This window comes from Limanda limanda, chromosome 14 (genome assembly GCF_963576545.1).
Source record: "Limanda limanda chromosome 14, fLimLim1.1, whole genome shotgun sequence".
NCBI lineage: Eukaryota > Metazoa > Chordata > Actinopteri > Pleuronectiformes > Pleuronectidae > Limanda > Limanda limanda.
Window position 1 is genome coordinate 19,623,372 of NC_083649.1, and position 20,404 is coordinate 19,643,775.

The window sequence follows — 20,404 nt, forward strand, 5'->3', positions numbered from 1 at the left end:
GCTTGGGCCACGTCACTGTACAAACTTCACCACGACTTACGCAGACAAATTGGTTTCTGATCATTATTCCTTCTCGAAGACGTCTTATGCATACTGCACCCAGAAGGGGGGGGGGGGGGATATTTCTCATGATAAATTGATACTCCTGCTTCGCCATCTTCAAGTCGTTACCCGAGGCCTCTTCCATCTTCCTCTTGTCTCTACGTGTTTGTATACAGTACATACGCCAATTTTTGCCTCGTCTTCTTTCTTTTGCATATTTCCTGGCCGCCGCATTGCGCTCGTCTTCTAATGAGTCAATCACTTTGCCGCTGGAGGAATCAACACTTGATTTGGTTGTGTAGGTTCCTGCTCGGGTCCCAGCAGAGCCAGTTTGCACCTGAAGTGGAGATGACACCCAGGAAGATGCTGATCTGCACTTCAGATGGAGCTAAATGGGAAGGGGAGGATCTTACTTATGTTTATTTATTTAGCTCTTTCCTATCGTCCTTACGTTGTCCCTCTGCCGCAGCAGTCATGTGTTTGTAACTTTAGTTGGTGGCTATATCCAATCTGATTTAATAATGAATGAATACAAAATCAAAGTGGACTCATTTCCCTTTGCAAATGAACCTGAGCATTAAAAATGTGTGTGTGTGTGTGTTTGAGATCGAAACAAAACAATAATACCTATGGATTATAGGCCTCCAGGTCGACATTTGAATTCATGGCTATTTATCACTTTTTCCCCCCCAAGGATCACTGCATCATTCCTGATCAGGCTGGTGTTTGTGATCCTCGGGCTTCAGAGTGTTTGCGGGGTGGCACTGACTGAATTTGAGTGCGATACGTTGAATCCTTCCCCCCCCACACACATCCTCTGCCCGTCACTAACCTCGATCAAACAACAATTGCCTTCTGAAACTGTGACGCCAACACTGAGGAAATGCTCGACGAACAAATAAATACTCTATACTGGCCAAACTGTGGGCAGATATTTTGACACTTTTTTGAATATACACGTTCTCACATCGTCACTGCGGAATAATCTCAAAACGAATCACAAAAGCAATTCCCCCATGTCCCTTGTAGAGCAAACACAAAGCAGAATATGACATCGATGAACTTGGCATCTAAAGAGCATGTGAATCAATCAATAGGAGGAAAGAAACAGTACAAGTATACTTTCATGAGAATACTGAATGATAAAATGTACAGAATATGTTTTTTTTTTTCTTCAAACAATCAAAATGAGTAATGCATACCTTAGACTCTTTTATCTCATAATGCCCTAGCTCTAGAACATGTTCCGATACTCTCTGAAATCACAGTATTTTTCAAGACAAAATCATATCTACAATAATCAGCATTTGTTTTTAACCCTAATGAAAAAAAGGACCCGCAGCCCCCCCAACCCCCGAGGACATGTTTCTAAAAATAACATGAGAAGAGAAAGGAATACAAGTTTGCGTTGACTCTGGGCTCTCCAACGGAGACCATTAGGCCAGAGCTGATGTCTGATAAAGAGAACGATACCACTTCAAAAAACCCAAGGAACAACACACAATCCAAACAAGGTTGCTGTACATAGTAGAACCGGAGATTTCCGTGCATGTTATCCATGGGTGATGGGAGGGGTTTTGTGTGTGTGTGTGTGTGTGTGTGTGTGTGTGTGTGAGGGGGGTGGGTGGGGTGTGAGTTGAGTGAGAGTGGCGAGGTGGGGCAGGGCGGCTGGAGTGCGGCGTCAAGGACCTCACTCAGCTGATGCCTGCGCGGACGAGCCACCACTGATTTCATGAGCTGCAGAAGAGGATTCTCGATGACGATAAGTTTTCAATAAAAAGTCGATGGGACTCTGAGACATCTTTTCTCTCTCTAGAGCGTTCACTTTCTCTTTTTTCCTGTTTTCTTTTTTAGCAAAAATATCATGCAGTCTTTAGTTCCAAAAACCCCTGGGGGGGGGATCTCGTGTTTGTTTGTTTGTTTGTTCGTCTGTTTGTTTGTTTGTTTCAGGAGGAAAAAGAAACTCAAAGCCTTGAAATTCTTCAGTCACAATTATTCTTAAACATTCAAGTCATCCTATTAATATTTTGTACAGCAGAAAGGTCCTTCAGATTTCACACGTGTATATATAAATATAATATATATAAATATGCATATACATATGTTCAATTTGTATATGTGTATACATATTTTGGAACTGTATCAAAGCCAATTTAATGTGCTCTCAAAATATGGCCCATGATTCCTAGTGGGATGCACATCAATTCACATAGTACAACCAGTAGATTAGGTTGAAAAATCCAAAGGTGATGGGGAAAATGACCCGGGACCACTTGTCAATGGTGCTCACATCTGACAGGTTTGGGATTTTCAACTTGAGCTTGGAGGAGCGTCGTCGTAGCCGACAGTTGGCCCGGCTCCGCATGGCGCTCCGGTCCAGCGAGTGGTGGCTAAAGCCATCTCTGGGCGCCATGGGCTTCCTGAATTGGACCCCGGAGCTGTCGAAGGACATGACCGAATTCCGAGAGTCACTGACGCTGCTCCCCACGTCAGAAGGCATCACTTCGTTGTTCATCTCCAGCGTGTTGAGGAGGATGTTTCCGTACGCGTCCACCTGCAAGGAGAGTGGAGGGGGGGGGGACACGGAGAGTCAGTGGGGCGGACATGTCGAGCAGCAGCCCCCAGATACCCCTCAACTAAAATATTTAAACTAACCCCCCACCCATACCCCTACAAGCTGTCCAGCTAAAGCAAAATGCAGGGATGATGTGGAATGTCATTTCTTGCATGCAACAAACAAAGTGAACTTACTTAAACAGATAAGTGAGTTTTCAAATAAGTGGCACAATTAATTACATTAAATCAAATTATATTTCATCTGGCTATATTGTGAGACCCTGGCCTACAGCTGATATGATTTCTAAATAGATGTACCCCAACTTTTCTTTGTTCCTCGAGATACAGATTTCTTCGCTGTGTAAATGACCTGAAGGTGTTGGTTTGAAACGGCACGGAAATGGAGTCCTTGCAATGTGAAAGAAAAATGAAGAGAACATTAAAACGGCTATGCAACACCGGCAAGTAAGCACATTTTCTAAGAATTTACTCAATGCATAGGACATAAAGTTAACAGGAGCAAGTTTGATAAAAGCATTTAGCACTTCACACACAAAAACAACTGAGTGGGGGCTTCATTCAGTCCGACTGCTTCAGCATCTGCCCCGGACAAATTGTTAAATCACCCAAATTCACGTCCTGCATTTTCAGGTCTCGTCTCATTTTTGTTTCGACACGTGTTAAACCACAAGGAAGGAGAGAGAGAGTGAATGAAGCCTACAGCATAAACATAGACAACAACCTAAATAAGAAATGGGAATGTTTACACCACTGTTGAGTTCGATGAATCGCTATCTCAATGAAAAGGGGTATGCTCTGTTAAAAGCCTTTAGTGCTTGAGGGAGAAGCAATGGGTAATGGCTGGTGAATGCATATTGGGCTGTGGTGGCATCAGTATGCTCCTGGAAGATTACTGCAGGGATATAACTGTGTATATGTCTTTGATCAAAATGACTACTTCTAGAAATCGTATGTGCACAACACTGTTGTTTTCTACTTGAACCCTGACTGACACACACAAGTAGTAGGGAAAGAGAGGCAGTAGACGGGGTTGCAAACCTGTTCCCTCAGGCGCTTCTCTTCGTATCTTGTGCGCTCGTTGTTGGCTTTGTTCAGCCGCTCATTGATTTTCTTCTGTTGCGCAGGGCCCCGGCCAAAGAACACGTAATTTACAAAGGCATATTCAAGCAGGGCCAGGAACACAAACACAAAACAGCCCATGAGGTAGACGTCGATGGCTTTCACATACGGAATCTTTGGGAGAGTCTCCCTAAGGTGGGTGTTAATTGTTGTCATGGTAAGCACCGTTGTCACACCTGAGCACAGCAGCACACACACACAAACAAAGGGTTTAGAAATTACAACGTATTCATACTTTTACATTGACACATCTGATGAACATTAATGTAGTTCAGTGATAGAGGAAGAACTCGGTTCATCTATTTAAGTAAGAGTCACAATGCTACAACCGAGCATTAGGGGCACGTAAAAGAAAATTAATATTAGATTTCGAGAATAATATTCTGAGGGAAAAGTCTCAGGCTATGTGTCATTCCAGAGGGGCAATATCAGAAGATCATACTGATTTAACACACCTGTGTTAAAATGAGGATGGTGGAAAATCTTATTAAGTTATACTTTGGCATAAGTTTCAGAAATCAAAAAAATAAATGTTTCCATCCGAACTAAGTATCCGGAGAAAAGTTGTTTGTGTATTATAAATGTATTCTGAAGAAATAACCACAAAGATTCAAAGGAAAGTTTCTCTTTCATTATGGAGGAAATGTTTGGTAGTGGTCGATTGTGTAGTGTTTGTTAAATCTGCGTGATATTTAAAGGAGTTCTTTTCTATAATAATTTTCTGTGTTATTTATATTGATGTTTGATGATTTACTGTCCAAGTCCACTGTATTATCAAATAAACAAAAATATATGAAGAAGTTAAAAAGTAAATTTGGTCAGTATGAAGTCACAGTGGTGGATGTGTCTTACCAAGGGCCACCCGAGCTGCAGAGGCATCATAATTGATCCAGAAGGAGACCCAGGAGAGAATGGTGATCAGGATGGAGGGCATGTACGTCTGCAGGATGAAATATCCAATGTTCCTCTTAATCCTGAAACTTAGCGAAAGCCTTGGATATGCACCTGGAAGGAGAAACGATGGAGTGATAGCTTAGAAAAGAGCAGCACACTGGATAAGTTGGCCTTCCGAAATCCTTTACAGGTGGTTAACCAAGTAGTTTTGTTGCCAAAACTATTGCCAGGAAGGTTCTCAGCCACAAAGTCCTGAAGGCAAATGTCTCCCAATAGCGGGGCAGGAGTGAAAACATCAGGGAGAAAAGGGGAAACGTTGGCACAACATAAGAGTTCCAAAGTCTGCACTTTGACAACGCGCAGGGGTAGTCATTTCTCCATTTGTTCAGATGGAGCTCTTAATTTCCCCAAAGCGATGGATTCCTTTCCAGGGACAAGTTCGATTCCAATTAAACATGGCAGAAAGTCGCAAACACGGCAGCTTTTTCTGCAACCCCCTATCTCAGCAGGCAGCTCCAGCATCCCTCCGAGAATTGTCACAGAGAGCTGCTCTGCTTCCCTTTTTGCACTTTCTCTGTCCTCGACACATTAGACCAAAAGCGCATGTTTAGAGGGGCATAATTGCAACGCATGCTGTTACACTACAACAGGGAGGAAACCACGCGGTATGTGGTGGAGGTGGAGGTATTCTACTGCACAGGAATACATCAGCTTCTTGTGCCAAAGCATTAATTAGTCTTTTGTTTGCACTTTAATTAAAACAATCACAACAATGCAATGCTGATGCAAAAAGCAATATAAACACCAAGGCTGGGCCGCTCCCCTACAGCTACACTAAGATATTCATGAGGTTGGAAACTATACAAATTGCTCTAAATAATAGTTAAATTCTATTTTGTGTATTCTATCCACAGTTTTACCTACAATTTGTCACCTAAGGAAAAAAGGGTTGAGATAAGTGTGATGGTTTTAATCTAAAAGGCTATTTGCTATGGGGAACACACAATGATGAATGACCTCATCATCTCCAGGTTCCTGTAAATCTTTTAATGAATCAATACCTTAGCATACATACTTCATCAAGTCCCAGACAAAAGCCTTGGATCACCCAAGTACTTTGCAGAATAATGGCTGCCACACATGGTCACAGACACGAGGATCACACATAAATTTGACTTTTGCCTTGTTTTTAAGGCTTTAGATATCTTCCATTTATTTTGAGGTGACCTAAAGTCAAAGTGTTGAAAAAACATGTTCTTTCTGAAACATGGATGAGATGATCGAGACCAATCTCCTTTTGATGCGCTGATTAGGAAGCAACCGACAGAGTTAGCTTAGCTTAACATGAAAACGGGAGAAGTAGCTCCCATGCACCGGGTAACTCAGGAAAGATGTAGTAGAGCCGATGATCACACTTCTCTCCGGTAATAGATGGAGTAAAGCAGAAAATATTTAAATGTAGAAATGTGAAAATAAATAAACAAATAAATATAGAAACAAACCAATGAATGAAAACATTTAGAAATTAATATATAAATGTGTAGAAATACAAAAATAGCCTTTTTCATTGGACATTGTAATCATTTTTTTCATTTATCTACTAATGTGTTGTAAATTAATTTATACTTAATATATTATAAATGTTTTGTCCATTGTAGGTGAAATAACATATAATTGTATCACCATAAATCATATACGCATGTGGTGTTAGCATGTTAAGTTGAAGTCAGTTTGTCTGGTATGTGAGGTGGAGTTATACTAGCACAAATTAAAAGAAGGCAAGCGTGTGCGTCAGCGTCTGGTACTTAAGTTGCACTTACAAATATATGGAAATGGCCACCTACAATCTGCTGCACTGAGAAGTAAACTGTCTTTCCACATGACCCAAATATAATCACATTCCCCACAGTGGCGATGACGTGCTTACTGGGGCCCACAGCCACAGCAGGGACACAGATGCATAGGTGTTTATGCACAGTGGTAGACTCATTTTGAAAACCTTCAGCCTAATTACTGCAGTTCAGAAATGTTGCATGACAGTCTTACCTGTAGTGAACCACACCTCCCTGGACACCAGACGGAGTTCCACAATGGAGAACTGAGGTAACTCTAACTTGTCCACACCCGTCACGGCGGTGTCTCCTCCTTGCCAGAAGAACACGATGTCATCTGTGGTGTATCCATCTGTGTCAGAGTCCAGGGCACATTCAGAGGAGAGAGCAGAATAACACGTGGAGCGTCAGAGTGGAGAAGAAAACCATTAAAGTTTCTATTTTAAGTCTGTTGCTAGAGTTTGGATAATGATTGGAGGTCGCTCTGACACATCAAATACATGTTTCTCTCTAACGCCATTTGGCATTACACTCATTCAACCCAGCATATTTATACGTTGATTTGTAGAGGCTTCTCGCATTGCAACAATCTGTGACTACACAGAACATGTTTTTCTATTGATTTTCCCTGTAAAAAGAAAAGAAAATGTTAAAATATATATATTTTGTTCGCAATAGTTTTCTTCCTTAGGGTGCAAATAGAAAAAAAAATGTTTTTATAGCCGCCATTTTAGTTTATTTTGGCCCATGCTCATAACCTGAAGCAACTCTAAGTTTGACATGCACACATGGTGTGGACTAGGGGCTCAAATGCAGAGGAAAAAGTTCATTTAAAAAAATAATAAACGCATTAGTCTAGACAGGGCATAAAAGTGCCCTTTTGAAAATCTGCATGCCCTTTGGGTTAAAGAACCAGAACTGTGTTTTCTAGATAGGTCGTCGTGTTGAACCGACTACAGCTTATTTTTCTAAATTATATCACAGCTCAAAATATGCAATGCCACTGCTATCATGAATTTTAATGCAACCAACACGTAAAGCTACACATTCATATACTATAATTTGTCATAGCTTTGATTTAATCTCTGTACTTCATTAGATTCAATTCCAAATTTGTCAAATGAAAGTTGCATTAGATAGTGTGAAGAGTAAATATTGAGGGAGAAATGTTCGGAGGAATGAGTCTGTTGTTTCCAGGAGGAGTGCAATCCTGCCAAGGACTTCAATCTGTCTGCTCTCTCTTCCTGCAATCACATGCTCCACTGTCCAGCCTCCTACGGAGCCACAGTATATCACTACATGCATTACTTACAGCATGAATATTCATTAACATGTGTCAGTTTGTGAGGTGCTCCCACACATTCTCAGCTGGCAGTGCAATTGAAAGTGACCACGGCAGCAGATTTATGCCAACAGGCCAGTGTGCATTCACCGCAGAGCAATCCCTCAGTCCGGGGAGTGTTACTACATTTCACATTCTGCGAGCGCATCTCCAGACCTGGATGGCATTAAACTCACTAAGGGACCAGGATTCATTACCATTAAATCTCTCCGGGAGGTTATAGGGTAGGGAAATGTGACATTGTCCTCGACATTGAAACAACTGCCTGCCTAATCTATCACACTGATGGCTAATGTGCACAGAGCTCCCACCGACGCAGAGCGCCCCCCCCCCCCCCCCCCCGAACATAAACAGCAGATATTCGTGCAACTTTCTAATTCAATGTGCATCCATATTTTACTGCTTGCTTACATCCCCGAGGTTAAACACGCTACAGTTTTATCCTGAACAGCAACAACCACAAATATCTGGTGTATTGAGCAAGTGGGTTGATTGATGAGGCGGTCAATGAAAATGATCAAGCAAATACAATTTTTAATTACACCACTACCTTTTTCCTCCTGGATAATGATTTATCTAAATTAAAGCATTTGGGGAAAAAAATAGATTTGTGAAACAACTGTCAATTAAATTAAATTATATAAAATGTAAAGTCTGCGTTTTTGCCACATTTGTTTACAACCCATAATGAGCTCGGAGACGACTCCAGTGGCTCTGGGGGGAGATTTTTTTAATATGAGAGAAAAACCCTAATGATGTCATCAGGGATATGTCAACTTGGGATAATGGATTACACATTTACGACCGAAAGCTTGTGCTACAAACTGAAGGTGTGGTGTGAAAAACATGTGGCATTTACCAGGTGTCTCAGGGTCTCAGAAAATAATGCACTGTGGGAAATGTAGAAGCCACTGTTTCTGAAGCTTGACCCATGCAATCAGACATTGTAGCTTTTTGTAATGAGCTTGCCCCAGAAACAACAACAATGGCAGTTAAATAGCGATGTCCCTATGTTTGGTTAGCACTGCTAGGTGTTATTACAAATTAGCTGATAACTTGTAATAATCCTACCTGTCCAATTTTAAAGGTTCCTTCAAATACGGCCAACAAATACAAATTCCTCCTTTCATCCCTGAGAAATGAAAGCTCCGACAGTTGGATCCCTCCCAGACCAAACTATCCCAGGATTCATTGCACTTCAGTGACAAACAGTTTTTCAAAGGTGATGAGACATCTGATGCTTGAGTATCATGCTTCAACTTAACTGAACAGGCATGTTAAAAAACCAAGGGGTACCAAGGTGTCCAACTTCAGCTCTGTTGCTAGGCAACAGCAATGAGGGCGGTTCAAGCTGCCAATCACGGAAAGCCTCTGTAGACCAGATCGTCTCATTTCAGTTTGGCTCGTCATCCTAAGGATGCAGCCCCTGAATCGGCCACAGTGTTCTTCTCTGGTATTCGACGGATCGTTGATATAGGCTTTATCGCCACCTACTGGCCAGGGGAACTGGTTTGAGCGTTTGTAGTAATTTTTCTGTTCTGGATGGAGTTATTTTGTAAAAGAAAGGTTGTGTGGAGGTGAAAATATCTGTTTAGCTGTAGTGTTTATTCATTCAGGATAACTTGGCCTCTGAAGCCTCTGCATTTTAGATCAAACTGCTTGATTTTATCTTATTAAACTGTAGATTCAGTCATACTGACTATTTCCTTTTTTATTTCTGATGTAATTATAAATGTTTTCATAAATAACAAGATATTTGATATATTAATCATTCTAGTTATGAATGATTCATTAAAATTATGATTGTGGATGTGGTGGGTGTAACCTAAGCTTACATTTAACATATTCAGACAATGCATCACCACTGTGATCTAGGAGTTAAGAGCCATATTGAAGGTCAAGTGAGGTTACTAGTATTATTGGTATCAGTTTGTCTTCACTATTCAAAGATCCAGTGGTGGCTCTGTCACTGAGGGTGTGGCAGTCAATGCACATCAACAAGCACTATATGATTTCTTGTCATCAATTTCAGACGCAAAATATCTGAAAAATGTCTCACTTAGGAAAACATTAATTGTCATGTTTAATGGTGATTTTAAGGTATTGATCAGACACTGTAACAGTAATCCGCTTTCTGCCAATTGTGCATTTTTTTAATTTGAAGTTTGCTTGAAGTTCAGTGTAATGTGTCTTTTCAATAGGTCAATTAAATAAATATGCAACGCAGGTTCTTCTGAATTACTCACAGCTTTCAATCTCCAGGGTGCAGTTCTGTTCATCCAGAGGGTACCTCCTCAGGTCCATCATGCAGGCAGCAGTAGTGGTTATTCTGAGAACAGAAAACAGAACAGAGACTTAGATGATATCACAAGAAGACAAATATGTAATTGTTCTTTACTGAAACAAATGAGAAGCTTAAGAGAGAGGGACATGATATGCAACAGAAGATATGACACAATATGGTCAACAATCGTGTCTATTACTCATGCAACACTTGAGAAGGTTTTTATCCTGCGGTCGTTCACTGGAAACATTAAAATGTTGCCACAGTTCAATGAGTCACTGGGAGTTTTTAAGCTTATATCACATTGAAGACATTTTGTCAATACCGCATGTAACTCGGTGCACATCCATCCTCTTTAACCTCTCGCACTTTTTAACTTCCCAAGGGTCACAGTAGCTGGAGACTCTCCCTCGTGCTCATGTGGCAGACGGCAGAGAGACATAAACCACTGCTCCCTTATTTTAAAGATTCTGCTTTTTAGGTCGACTTTTAATATTTCTTTTCCCAGAGACTCTTAAACATGTTTTATTATCATTCCTTACTCTGGAGACGTCATTTCTTTTTATGCAGATCGCTAAATGCTCAGCCACCGTGTGCGATTTTGTCAATGTGGGTTTATTTATTGCCAGTTCTGAGATGTGCATTTCTGCCAGGTAGCTTGTATGCGTAGCAGTTTATTATTGCCGATAAATCCAGTCGCCCGGCAAACGGCTTTAGCTACAAATTATACATGTACGGGTCTTTGGCATTTAACTTGCATATTTACCAGTGCAGCACATTTTAGTAATTACATTTCTGTGGTTCATACCAGCTGCTATGTGTTCATCACACCAGCTCTCATTCACTCACTGCCTTCCTGTGTGAATGAAACGGATACATTAATTTCCAGCTCATCGTCCATGTTGTCAGAATGTACACCCGGAAAGTTTGATGTGCACGGTGTGTGCACGTTGGAGCAAGTTTTACCCTTTCAAGTGTATTTCACAGTTTGGATAGATTATTAATCATGTTTTGGTCAAAGACACAATAACACAGCCATCTACACTACCTAGAATTAGTATAATAAGCCTCGGAAATGTACCGCATGAACACAGAGTTTGTAAATTGGTCATGGTGGACTGAACAGAGTGCTGTCGCTGGGTAATTGGAAAACAAAATATGCTCTACTCAAGCTGATTGGACCAGATTAACACACAAGCGTGTGAATGGGGGGTCTCTGGGCTCGTGATAGCAGAAGGCACCAGAAGGGTAAAGAAAAATAATACATAAACAAAATGTGTGACAGGTATTTATTTATTATTCACAATGACACCGAGCTGCAATCTGCTGCACAAGCATTAAGCTGCTCTAACTGCATCCTGCTCTGCTCTAGTGTCCCGCAACTCCCTGCATGCAGTCAGTACAGCACGGCTAGCACCCATACACACTGTCACACAGCACTGTGCCAAAACAAATTCATAGGAAAGGTTACATGGCAATCAGGATTTTCAAAACAAAAAAGTTGATTGGAAAGATATTTTTTCCATAGTGTTTCTTCTCTGAGCTGTATGTCCACTGTAATATAAATAAACAAGGAACATGTTTTCGAACTTAACAATTTAGGTGATATAAAAATATTTTCACAAACTGGAATCGTCAGCTGTTGTATTTCAAGTTTGTTCACTGACTTAACATAGACGGTATATATATACAGTTTTAAACAATGATTCAGAGGCCATAAACTACTTTATCTAATTGCATCATATTAGATAATGTATTCATTAAGTAGTTTAACACCTCGCACTATTCAGTCTCCAACTGTCATTAGAGTCTGATTCAAATTTAGCTCAATCCTGATTGCCACATATGTATTTATAAGATTCAAACAAGTAAAGCAAAAACTGAAATATCTTATAATCAAAACTGTGTCTAACAAATGTGTGCTAATGGATATATCATTCATATTAAGAAGCTGATTGAGAACAGGGTTTATAGACAACAATGTATCTTCTAACTCATTCTAACCTAGTTTTATATTCAAGAAGAAAACTCTGGCCCACAAAGTGATTCAGAGTTTAACAAATTTACTTCTTATCTTAAAAACTGAAGGAACTAAAAAAACTATAACATGAAGAACCACTCAATGAGCCGCTTTAAACCTTAAGCTTCCTGTGCACAAGATGATGGTGTATATCCTGTCAGGAGTTACAGTTATACCCCTGGTACAATAGCACGGTGATGGAGTCAAATCCTGTCTGAGGCAACAGCTCGGAGTAATGGACAGAAATGTATTCTTTACCCTTCTTTACCCTGGCGGAGAAAGAAAAACCTCACTACAAATGAAGCTGACTTTATGTTTGACACTTAACAAGTCAGGAGAGAATCATCATTGAGTCGGCACAAGTAGGAAACGGCTCAAGGTGAGGGTCTGGGATTTGGAAATGTCAGCAGATGTAGGTCAGCAACTTCCAGTCCCACCAGAGATGGTCAGAAGCAGCTTCAGACCTGAGCAGGCACCGCAGTGCAACACTCAGCACTGTCTACATTATGTGAATTTCAACATGATATGCAATACGAGTTGTTTTGTATATATTTGTTTTTTGGGGGGGGGGGGCACTCACTGGATTTGTCTTTATCGCTAAGTTCTGCATAGGGAAATTTAAATGTCGAGAAACCTTTGTGAGAAATGTTACGTTTATTGCGATGTACATAACATGCAAAACAAAGAGGAGCGAAAAAACTTTTACATTTACAATGAAAGGGAAATCCATTCATTTTTACAGGCCACGCTTGGCTCCACTGACTGTGCATCATGCCAGAATAACACACAACTAAAAGCAACCTGGAGGCGGATCCCAAAGGGCCCAGCACTACAGACAGGGAGATTTTCAGATATGTGAGCAATAGTTTTGACACCTACACAGTCGACTCTGTGAGGAAGCGTGCTTACCAAACAGAGATCATTGTACTATCACAAAATAAACACTGTGGTTTAATAAATAGAGGAATATAAGAGAGCAGATTTGCAGGAACGGGAAGAGAGAAAACACCATCTGGTGAATGCTTAGCTCAAAAAAAACCTCAATACTCTCAGGACCCTGTGCACGACAGAATTGGATAGTCAGCTCGTGAACAGTGATTCAGCCTCTCATGTCGCTGGCAAGTTGGGAAAAAACCTGCTCTATCATGCACACCAGGCTCTACACTTTCTACTGACACAGACTTTTATTGATGTTTGGAATGACTTTCTTTGTTTGCAACACCCAAACTCTCTCCTGCACCACTCAGCATTCTTCAGAACCAGCCTCCTCCCTTCTCTCACTCCACACAAAGAAGCACGAGGTGGAAATCTAGCTACGCTATATCTCACATATTCAGAGAATTACAAGATAAGCAAGGTTTTCAAAAACAAGATTACGTTTATGATGGTGGTTGGTTTTCCAAATTTGATTTTGGACATAAGGTTCAAACGCAAGGCAGTACCACACCTCCATCTTTTGATCTGCCTAATTCCATTGATATTTATTTTATTTTGTTGTTTGATATTATATTTGTAGAGTTCACAATACACACAGGTATTTGGACCCCTACACATTACACCACATAAATCCATAGATATTAACATGGAGTTGGTCCTTCCTTTGCAACTTCCACTCTTCTTGGAAGGCTTTCTACAAGATTTTGAAGTGTTAGTGGGAATTTTTTGCCAATTAATCCAGGAGAGCATTTGTGAGGTCAGACACTGATGCTGGATGAGAGGGCCTGACAAGCAGTCTCTGTCCTAGTTTATCCCAAAGGTGTTTGATGGGGTTGGGATCAGGGCTCTTTGAGGGCCATTAAAGTTCTTCCACAACGAACTCACCCAATTTTTATTGATCTTGCTTTGTGCACTGGGGCACATTCATTCTGGAACAGAAAAGAGCCTTACCCAAACGGTTCCCACAAAGTTGGAAGCATAGAATCGTCCAGAATCTTTCGGTAAGCTGAGGCATTAAGATTTCCCTTCACTGGAACTAAGGGGCCTAGTCCAACAATGGTAAGGGGATGGAATGTAACACCTGAATTTGATGATAAGGAGGTGTGTCCCAATACTTTTTTCCATAAAGTGTATATACTGAAAATCAAAGACAAAAAACAACTATATTGATTTGTATGCTACCCTGCTGAGTTTCTTAGTGGGAGAAACAAAATTTTTTGTTCTGAACAAGAGCAGTGGCTTTGTATGGTAGGATGTCAATGAAATACGAAGGCATTGGTGAAGAGTGCTGTCAGTCAGGGAGCAACGAGAGCTGCTTTTTATTGAATTCATGTGTGAAAAGCTTGATTCACATGTGAATGTTGATCCAAACATACTGAGCACCGTGGTTGCTGCTTTCTTAACGTTAGTGAACTGGTGTAAATTGACATCAGCCAAAAACTTCACAGGACGCTAGTGCAAAGCTCCTGTGCCAAGTTAACAGATGATTACATGTCAACTAGTTTGAATTTCCCCTCATCGATGGAAGGGAGCACTTCCTTTGCTCAGGCGGGAAAGTCCCCTTAACAATGAATGGGTCTCTGGCAAAACCCATCACCTCTGTGGGCAGAGCAAAACCATCCAATAGACCTGCTCTACACCAGGTCACCAAACAATTAGCCATTTCTGGGCAAGGGATCACTGTTGAGTTTTTACATTAGACGAAATTATGTCTTTACAAATCATGCAAGGGATTTGTTTGAGAAAATTGTTTTGGCTTAAATCAACAATGAGTCATCGTCATAATTACCATCTGACATCTGACATCAGACGGCTCACCAAAAAGGAGCAGTTCCAGCTGACACATTTGACAGGTAAGTGTGACATGTTCAATAAATATGTATGGCCTGTGACAGATGTTATTAAAAATTGAAATGGCCCTTGATGGGCAAAAGGTTTCCTTCCCTGCTTTAAATAACCCTGGTCCAAAAATAAGATAATTCTAAAAAGTGGATGCAATCTGACATCTTAAGCAACAGAACAAAGAGTGCAGGTACAGAGAAGACACCTTTCAGCACCCAACACGAGATCAGTGGGTAAGAACATGAAGACACCGTTGTAAAGCAGGAGACAATGCGAGCTTGTACTTAAAATGAACACAAAAATAGAATTGGTTGATCAACACCAATCAGCACGGCTCAGATCAAAATCGATGTAAGCAGCAAGGTAAATAAAGGCTACATAAAAAAAGACAAACACCAGCATCAGCACATTACACAGTGAGTGAATAGGTGAGAGCACATCATGAGGTGCAGCAGGGTGTGAAATGTGATTGTCCACAGTTTGCATTCTACTGTGCTCAAGTGCAGCACAGGGGATAGATTCGAACAGGCCCTCTTTACAAGGAAACGCATTTAAGACAACAAAAACCTCGAGCAGTCAAACACGAGGGGAGCACCATGAAAATGAACTGAGAATACAACATCTATTGTTAAAGTTCCATCCATTGTTCTGGAGGAAAAGGTCCACACATCCCTTGGGTAAAGTCAAACATTCCACCAAGGCGATGCAATTACATGCTTACAGGAGGCTTGTAAAGGTCCTGGAATCACCAATGCATGTGGAATTTTCACTGCCTTGTAGTTACGGATTGACGCCATCTGCCATATGCTGTCACTGCAGAGGGTGATGATAAACCTCTGTGTGTGTTTGAAGGGGAGATGATGGAGGAACGGCTGATGCCAACGTGCAATGCGTCACATCTATGGCTTTTCAGTTTCATGCAAGCACAGAGGTGAAAACACAGGTGTAATGCAATTTCCATGCGGTCCTATGGCACTCGTGCCTGCTTGGTGCTTCTGGAGCTCCAGGGAGAGCTGCGTGTGCTGAGGTGTGCCAAGTGGAGCAGCTGCAAATGTTTATTCAGATCAGGTGATGTATTGTCATAGTGGTACCACTTTGGCATGAAATGGATCCTTTTTCCTCCTGCTTCATTTGAAGGAGCCACACAAATGTTGTTTTTTTTGGCCAGTACAAACATAAAAACAGGTACATTGTGAAAGGCAGAGTTTCACTTACATGGTTTATTCTTGAAATAAAATGTTCAACTGATTGTAGTTAATATGAAGTATAATACGGCTTTTCAGCTTTTCCCTTTCCTCTGGTGTGCTATAGTTTTTTTGTGTATATAAAAGGTCTGCGAAGTTTAAAAACCCAAATTTCTAAAGTTGTGATGCCATACGCAGGGGCGTATCTAGGATTTTTCTTAATCAGGGGCCATAAGACGGCCACAGTTTACACAGAGTTGCCAATTTGCAAAGTCCTGCTGTGCATTTAGGTCATTACTTGTTTATTGTTATCTCTATGAGCAAAGCCACACATCATTGAATATGTTTTTTAAATTGTTATTGCTACTGAGAGGAAAGGGGCTCTTCAGATTTAAGCTGGGGGCAGTGCCCCTCTGGCCTCAACCCTGCATCCACCCTGGTCAGATGACACTTGGCTAGTCTGGCACGCCCCCTAACTAAGCAGGAACAGAGGCCGACATTTTATACATGGAAGTAGTTGACCAATCAAGACAGAGTAAGTCTGCTGGCCAATCAGAGGGCGACCTTAAAGATACAGGAGCTACAACCAAGTGTTTTAGACAGAGGCTGAGAAGAGGAGCTGCAGCAATGGACATTTTTTCTCAGATTAGAGGATGTAAACCTTTAGAGGTAATAACCCAAATAAATTAATGAACCTGAATAAAAGCAGAATAGGTGTCATTTATATTAATCCGAGTCGTGACCTTTCTCAGCCTTGCACCATGCTGCTCAAGGATTGCTCTTAGTTATCTGGTCAACAGCTAAAATTAGTTTGCCACACCCATTCATGACAAGAGGTTTAAAAAGAACAAATATTAAGGATTAAGAATTAGTCCTCATACATTAACAGCTTCGACAGCAGTGAGACTGCATTTTAACGGTGTTGGTAATAGTCTTCTGAGGAGTCATAAAGGGAAAGAAAAAAAAAGTAATGCCATCATATCTTCTTTTGTGTCAGCACCAATTCAGTAATTTTGAGTTTCTGAATACTGATCATTGCATTAATAATTCATTACCTCATATGATCTAAACACTCATTTTCTTTTATTCACAGAACAAAACACATTCCCTTCTCCTTTGCTGCCATCAAACTACTTTATTTTAATGAATTGTGATAGAAAAAAGCAGCGATGCTTTCTGAGTTTGAACAAACCTCCGGAGGCGTTCTTACTTTCAGTCCCTCCGTGCACATTTACTGTTGATTGAATTGTCTAGTTTGTCACAGTCTTCTGGGACATTTAGGTGGCGGACATCTCAATCCTTTTTATAGCCTTTCTGGGTCAGTGAATGTTGGATTAAATATTCCTCACTCGAGTCAAACTTAGAAGTTTGTAGTGTAATAACTTCAAAAATCTAAGTTTCAAGACTATTTATTCTTGCCAAAAATAACAATGTCATGATTCATCATGCCACAGAACAAAATGGCAAATAGATGAAGCATTGATCTTGTGTTTTTGGTGTCACATGTGATTACTGGTTATTTGTTTTAGTTGTTGTTTTACTTACTGCCAAATGACGGAGGCCAATTACTCAAAAGTTGTTTAGTTAAAACTTATCATATCAGGTCTTCAGCTGTCTCCTGCTGGAAAAAAATACCCTTCATGTGGGAATGGCACAGTTACTCCTGGTCAAAAATCATATTTAAGTATTTGCTAGCTTTACTTGCTCTAGATTTCTAAATACTTTATGATCACAGGGTGAGAAGCATAGATGACATACTTTACTTGTATATCTCTATTTTCTATTGGTGGCGTTAAACATTCCTTGCATTATTAAATGATTCCAAACTTAAAATTTAAATAGACACAACAAACCCATTGTTTCTCGAAAACTGTTCTAGATTAGAGACAGAAAAACACACTTGCCAGACCAGTAGCTCAGAACAAGCATTCTCACTCACAAAAACAACTTTAGAGTGTGTCTCTGGACTTCAAGAGCAAACAGGAGACATACGGAATATGGCGAAGACAATACATTTTACTGAACAGGCACTATAGCGTCCGCAACTAACAATAATGGGATCATGCTTAATACTATAATGTGCTGTGACAGTAGAACAAGTGGAGAAGAGTCATAAAGTCAGTGAACCCAGAGTTTGCATTAGCTGACAGTTACTGGTCATATACCAGACTAAATAAAGCTGCAGCAGCAGAAGCTGAGAGGTCTGAGCTGAGCTGCGTTGCCTTTTATTGCATCTCAACTCATCATTTGAGTTGTTAGAGGAAGAATGTATGAGTTCTTACTTAAAAAGTCACATAAGCAGCTTTCAGACATGCACTGAATTACATAGATTCTTTTCACTTTCTCCGGGTTAGGAGGTGCATGTGTGCGCAGAATCCAATGTGAGCACACAGCAGGAGTTGGGGGGGTTGCTTCTAACACGTAACGTACTAAAACATTTGAATAACAGAAAAGAAAACAAATATCTACCGGTGAGCAAGCAGTGCTACTAGAAGACGCCGGAGATAAGAGCAGACAAAGGTGTCTATGTTCTAAAGAAAATCACTTTATCGCCGCAGTGAAATTAAAATGTTACTTCCTGCCTGTAACTGCTCTACCCAGCTGCATCACTTCTCACCTGAATAATGCAGAGGATTTGTTGCTGTTGTGAACACGTTTGTGCAGAGAACCTCCCGCTGCATTGTGCATGTGTGAAAAGCAAACTGGGGGTAAAGTCTGGAGCACACTTTCCGAAACCTTCATCCGTAGGTCATGTCTGAAAACGACTGTAGAATCAATTTAAAGCTGGGGTTGGTAATCGTAGCTCTCTTGCTAACGTCTGACTGACGTCTCTTGTGTAGCAATGCATCAATGGCAATGGTCATATGCAGCACTGGCAGGTAGGTTGGTTAGTAACAGACAGATTTGCTGTTGTGTTTATTACAGTCCTGCAATAGCCACACACACACACTTTTTTCCAACCTTTCAGAATACTTGATTTATTGATGGCTATCAGGATGTGAAGGGGATTTTAATAAAATGGATAAATAATGTTTCTGAAACAAATGACCAGTCCTACCTTTAACTCACTCACCCAATTTAGAAAAAAGTTCAACTGTGCACTTGAATGAACACTCAAACATTTTCTGAACATTGCCGACTTTAATGGTGCGTATCTGAAAATGACCTCATGTTCATGGTGTTAGGTTGAAATGGGGAAAAATTTAATCAAACTGGTTTTCTGTGGGTTTAGTTAGTATGTTAAAATGAGAGATGCTGATGTAAACCACTGGATCAACCACACAGAGAGTATGTCATCAATGCACATGATAGATAGATTGCAGAGTCTCCGCTGATCTTACCTCAACCCGTACAAGACAGTGCCATCTGGGTGCAGTCGGATCATACGGTTTTTTACTGTCACACCATGAAGAAAGGACTTCTTGTCATTAAGGAAGTAGGTGTCAGGGAGCCACAGGTGGTCTGCTACACGGTTGTCCAGAGTCAGGTTTAGGTTCAGCCCACTATAGGCCAAACGCTTATCTCGCCAACTCTGCTGGAAATACATTGTGATGGTGTAGTCCTGGGGAGATGGGAAAACTTGTATGAAGTCACAGAAAAGAAAAAACAATTTAGAAAAGAAGTGCTTTTCTATTTTGTGTTGATCCTATTGTTTCCTGCCAGTGGCTGACGGAGCTAGACACAGAGATTGACCTCTTCAAAAACAGTAAACATGGTTTTAATAAACTGAGATGAACTTATGAGCAGATCAAAGGAAAAAATAAATGGTTTACAATTGCTATCAAGCATAACAACAATAAAACATAACAACACAGTTAAATGATAGAACCATAAAGTATTTGGAAAACAAGAACAAGGTGCAACATACAAAAATACGACGAAATAAAAAAATACTTGATTCAGTGCTTTACCATGAAGAAGTGAAAAGAAGTGGAAAAGGCAACTTTGATAAGACAATGTCAGCAACAAATAAATGCATCCACAACCAGTCTTTCCATGCAATAAGGGAAACTAAACTACTCAGCATTTGTGGAATAGGACATGGGCAGCAAACCAACAAATACAGCTGTACTAGTGCTCCTGCACAATACTGTATCTAACAGGAAAAGCACTCAAGTGAAGGTATAATGTCCGCAGGCTTATACATCACTGCCCCTGTAGTCAGAGCACTGGACTGTTCACAGTGCGAGTCATGAGAAGCACTTATCAGTGTCACTGACTTCATGCAAAACCTCTGCAGTTGAAAATGATGCAAAGAGATTTAATTATTGTGTCGACCCATTTCAGGCACGTTGCCTCACACCTTCAATGTAATAAAACAAAATTTATTGG

The 20,404-nt window shown here is 40.6% G+C and overlaps 1 protein-coding gene across 1 annotated transcript in view; it reads right to left on the minus strand.

Moving 5' to 3' along the window:
- Positions 1 to 2,242: 2,242 nt before the first annotated feature.
- Positions 2,243 to 20,404, minus strand: part of gabrb4 (gamma-aminobutyric acid type A receptor subunit beta4) — a 50,164-nt gene continuing 32,002 nt past the window's right edge. The window contains exons 3-8 of the mRNA XM_061085581.1: positions 19,414 to 19,634; positions 10,053 to 10,135; positions 6,679 to 6,816; positions 4,591 to 4,743; positions 3,658 to 3,914; positions 2,243 to 2,596 (exon numbers count right to left, since the gene is read on the minus strand). Of these exons, the coding sequence (XP_060941564.1) occupies positions 2,243 to 2,596; positions 3,658 to 3,914; positions 4,591 to 4,743; positions 6,679 to 6,816; positions 10,053 to 10,135; positions 19,414 to 19,634 (1,206 nt within the window). The remainder of the gene's footprint in view (positions 2,597 to 3,657; positions 3,915 to 4,590; positions 4,744 to 6,678; positions 6,817 to 10,052; positions 10,136 to 19,413; positions 19,635 to 20,404) is intronic.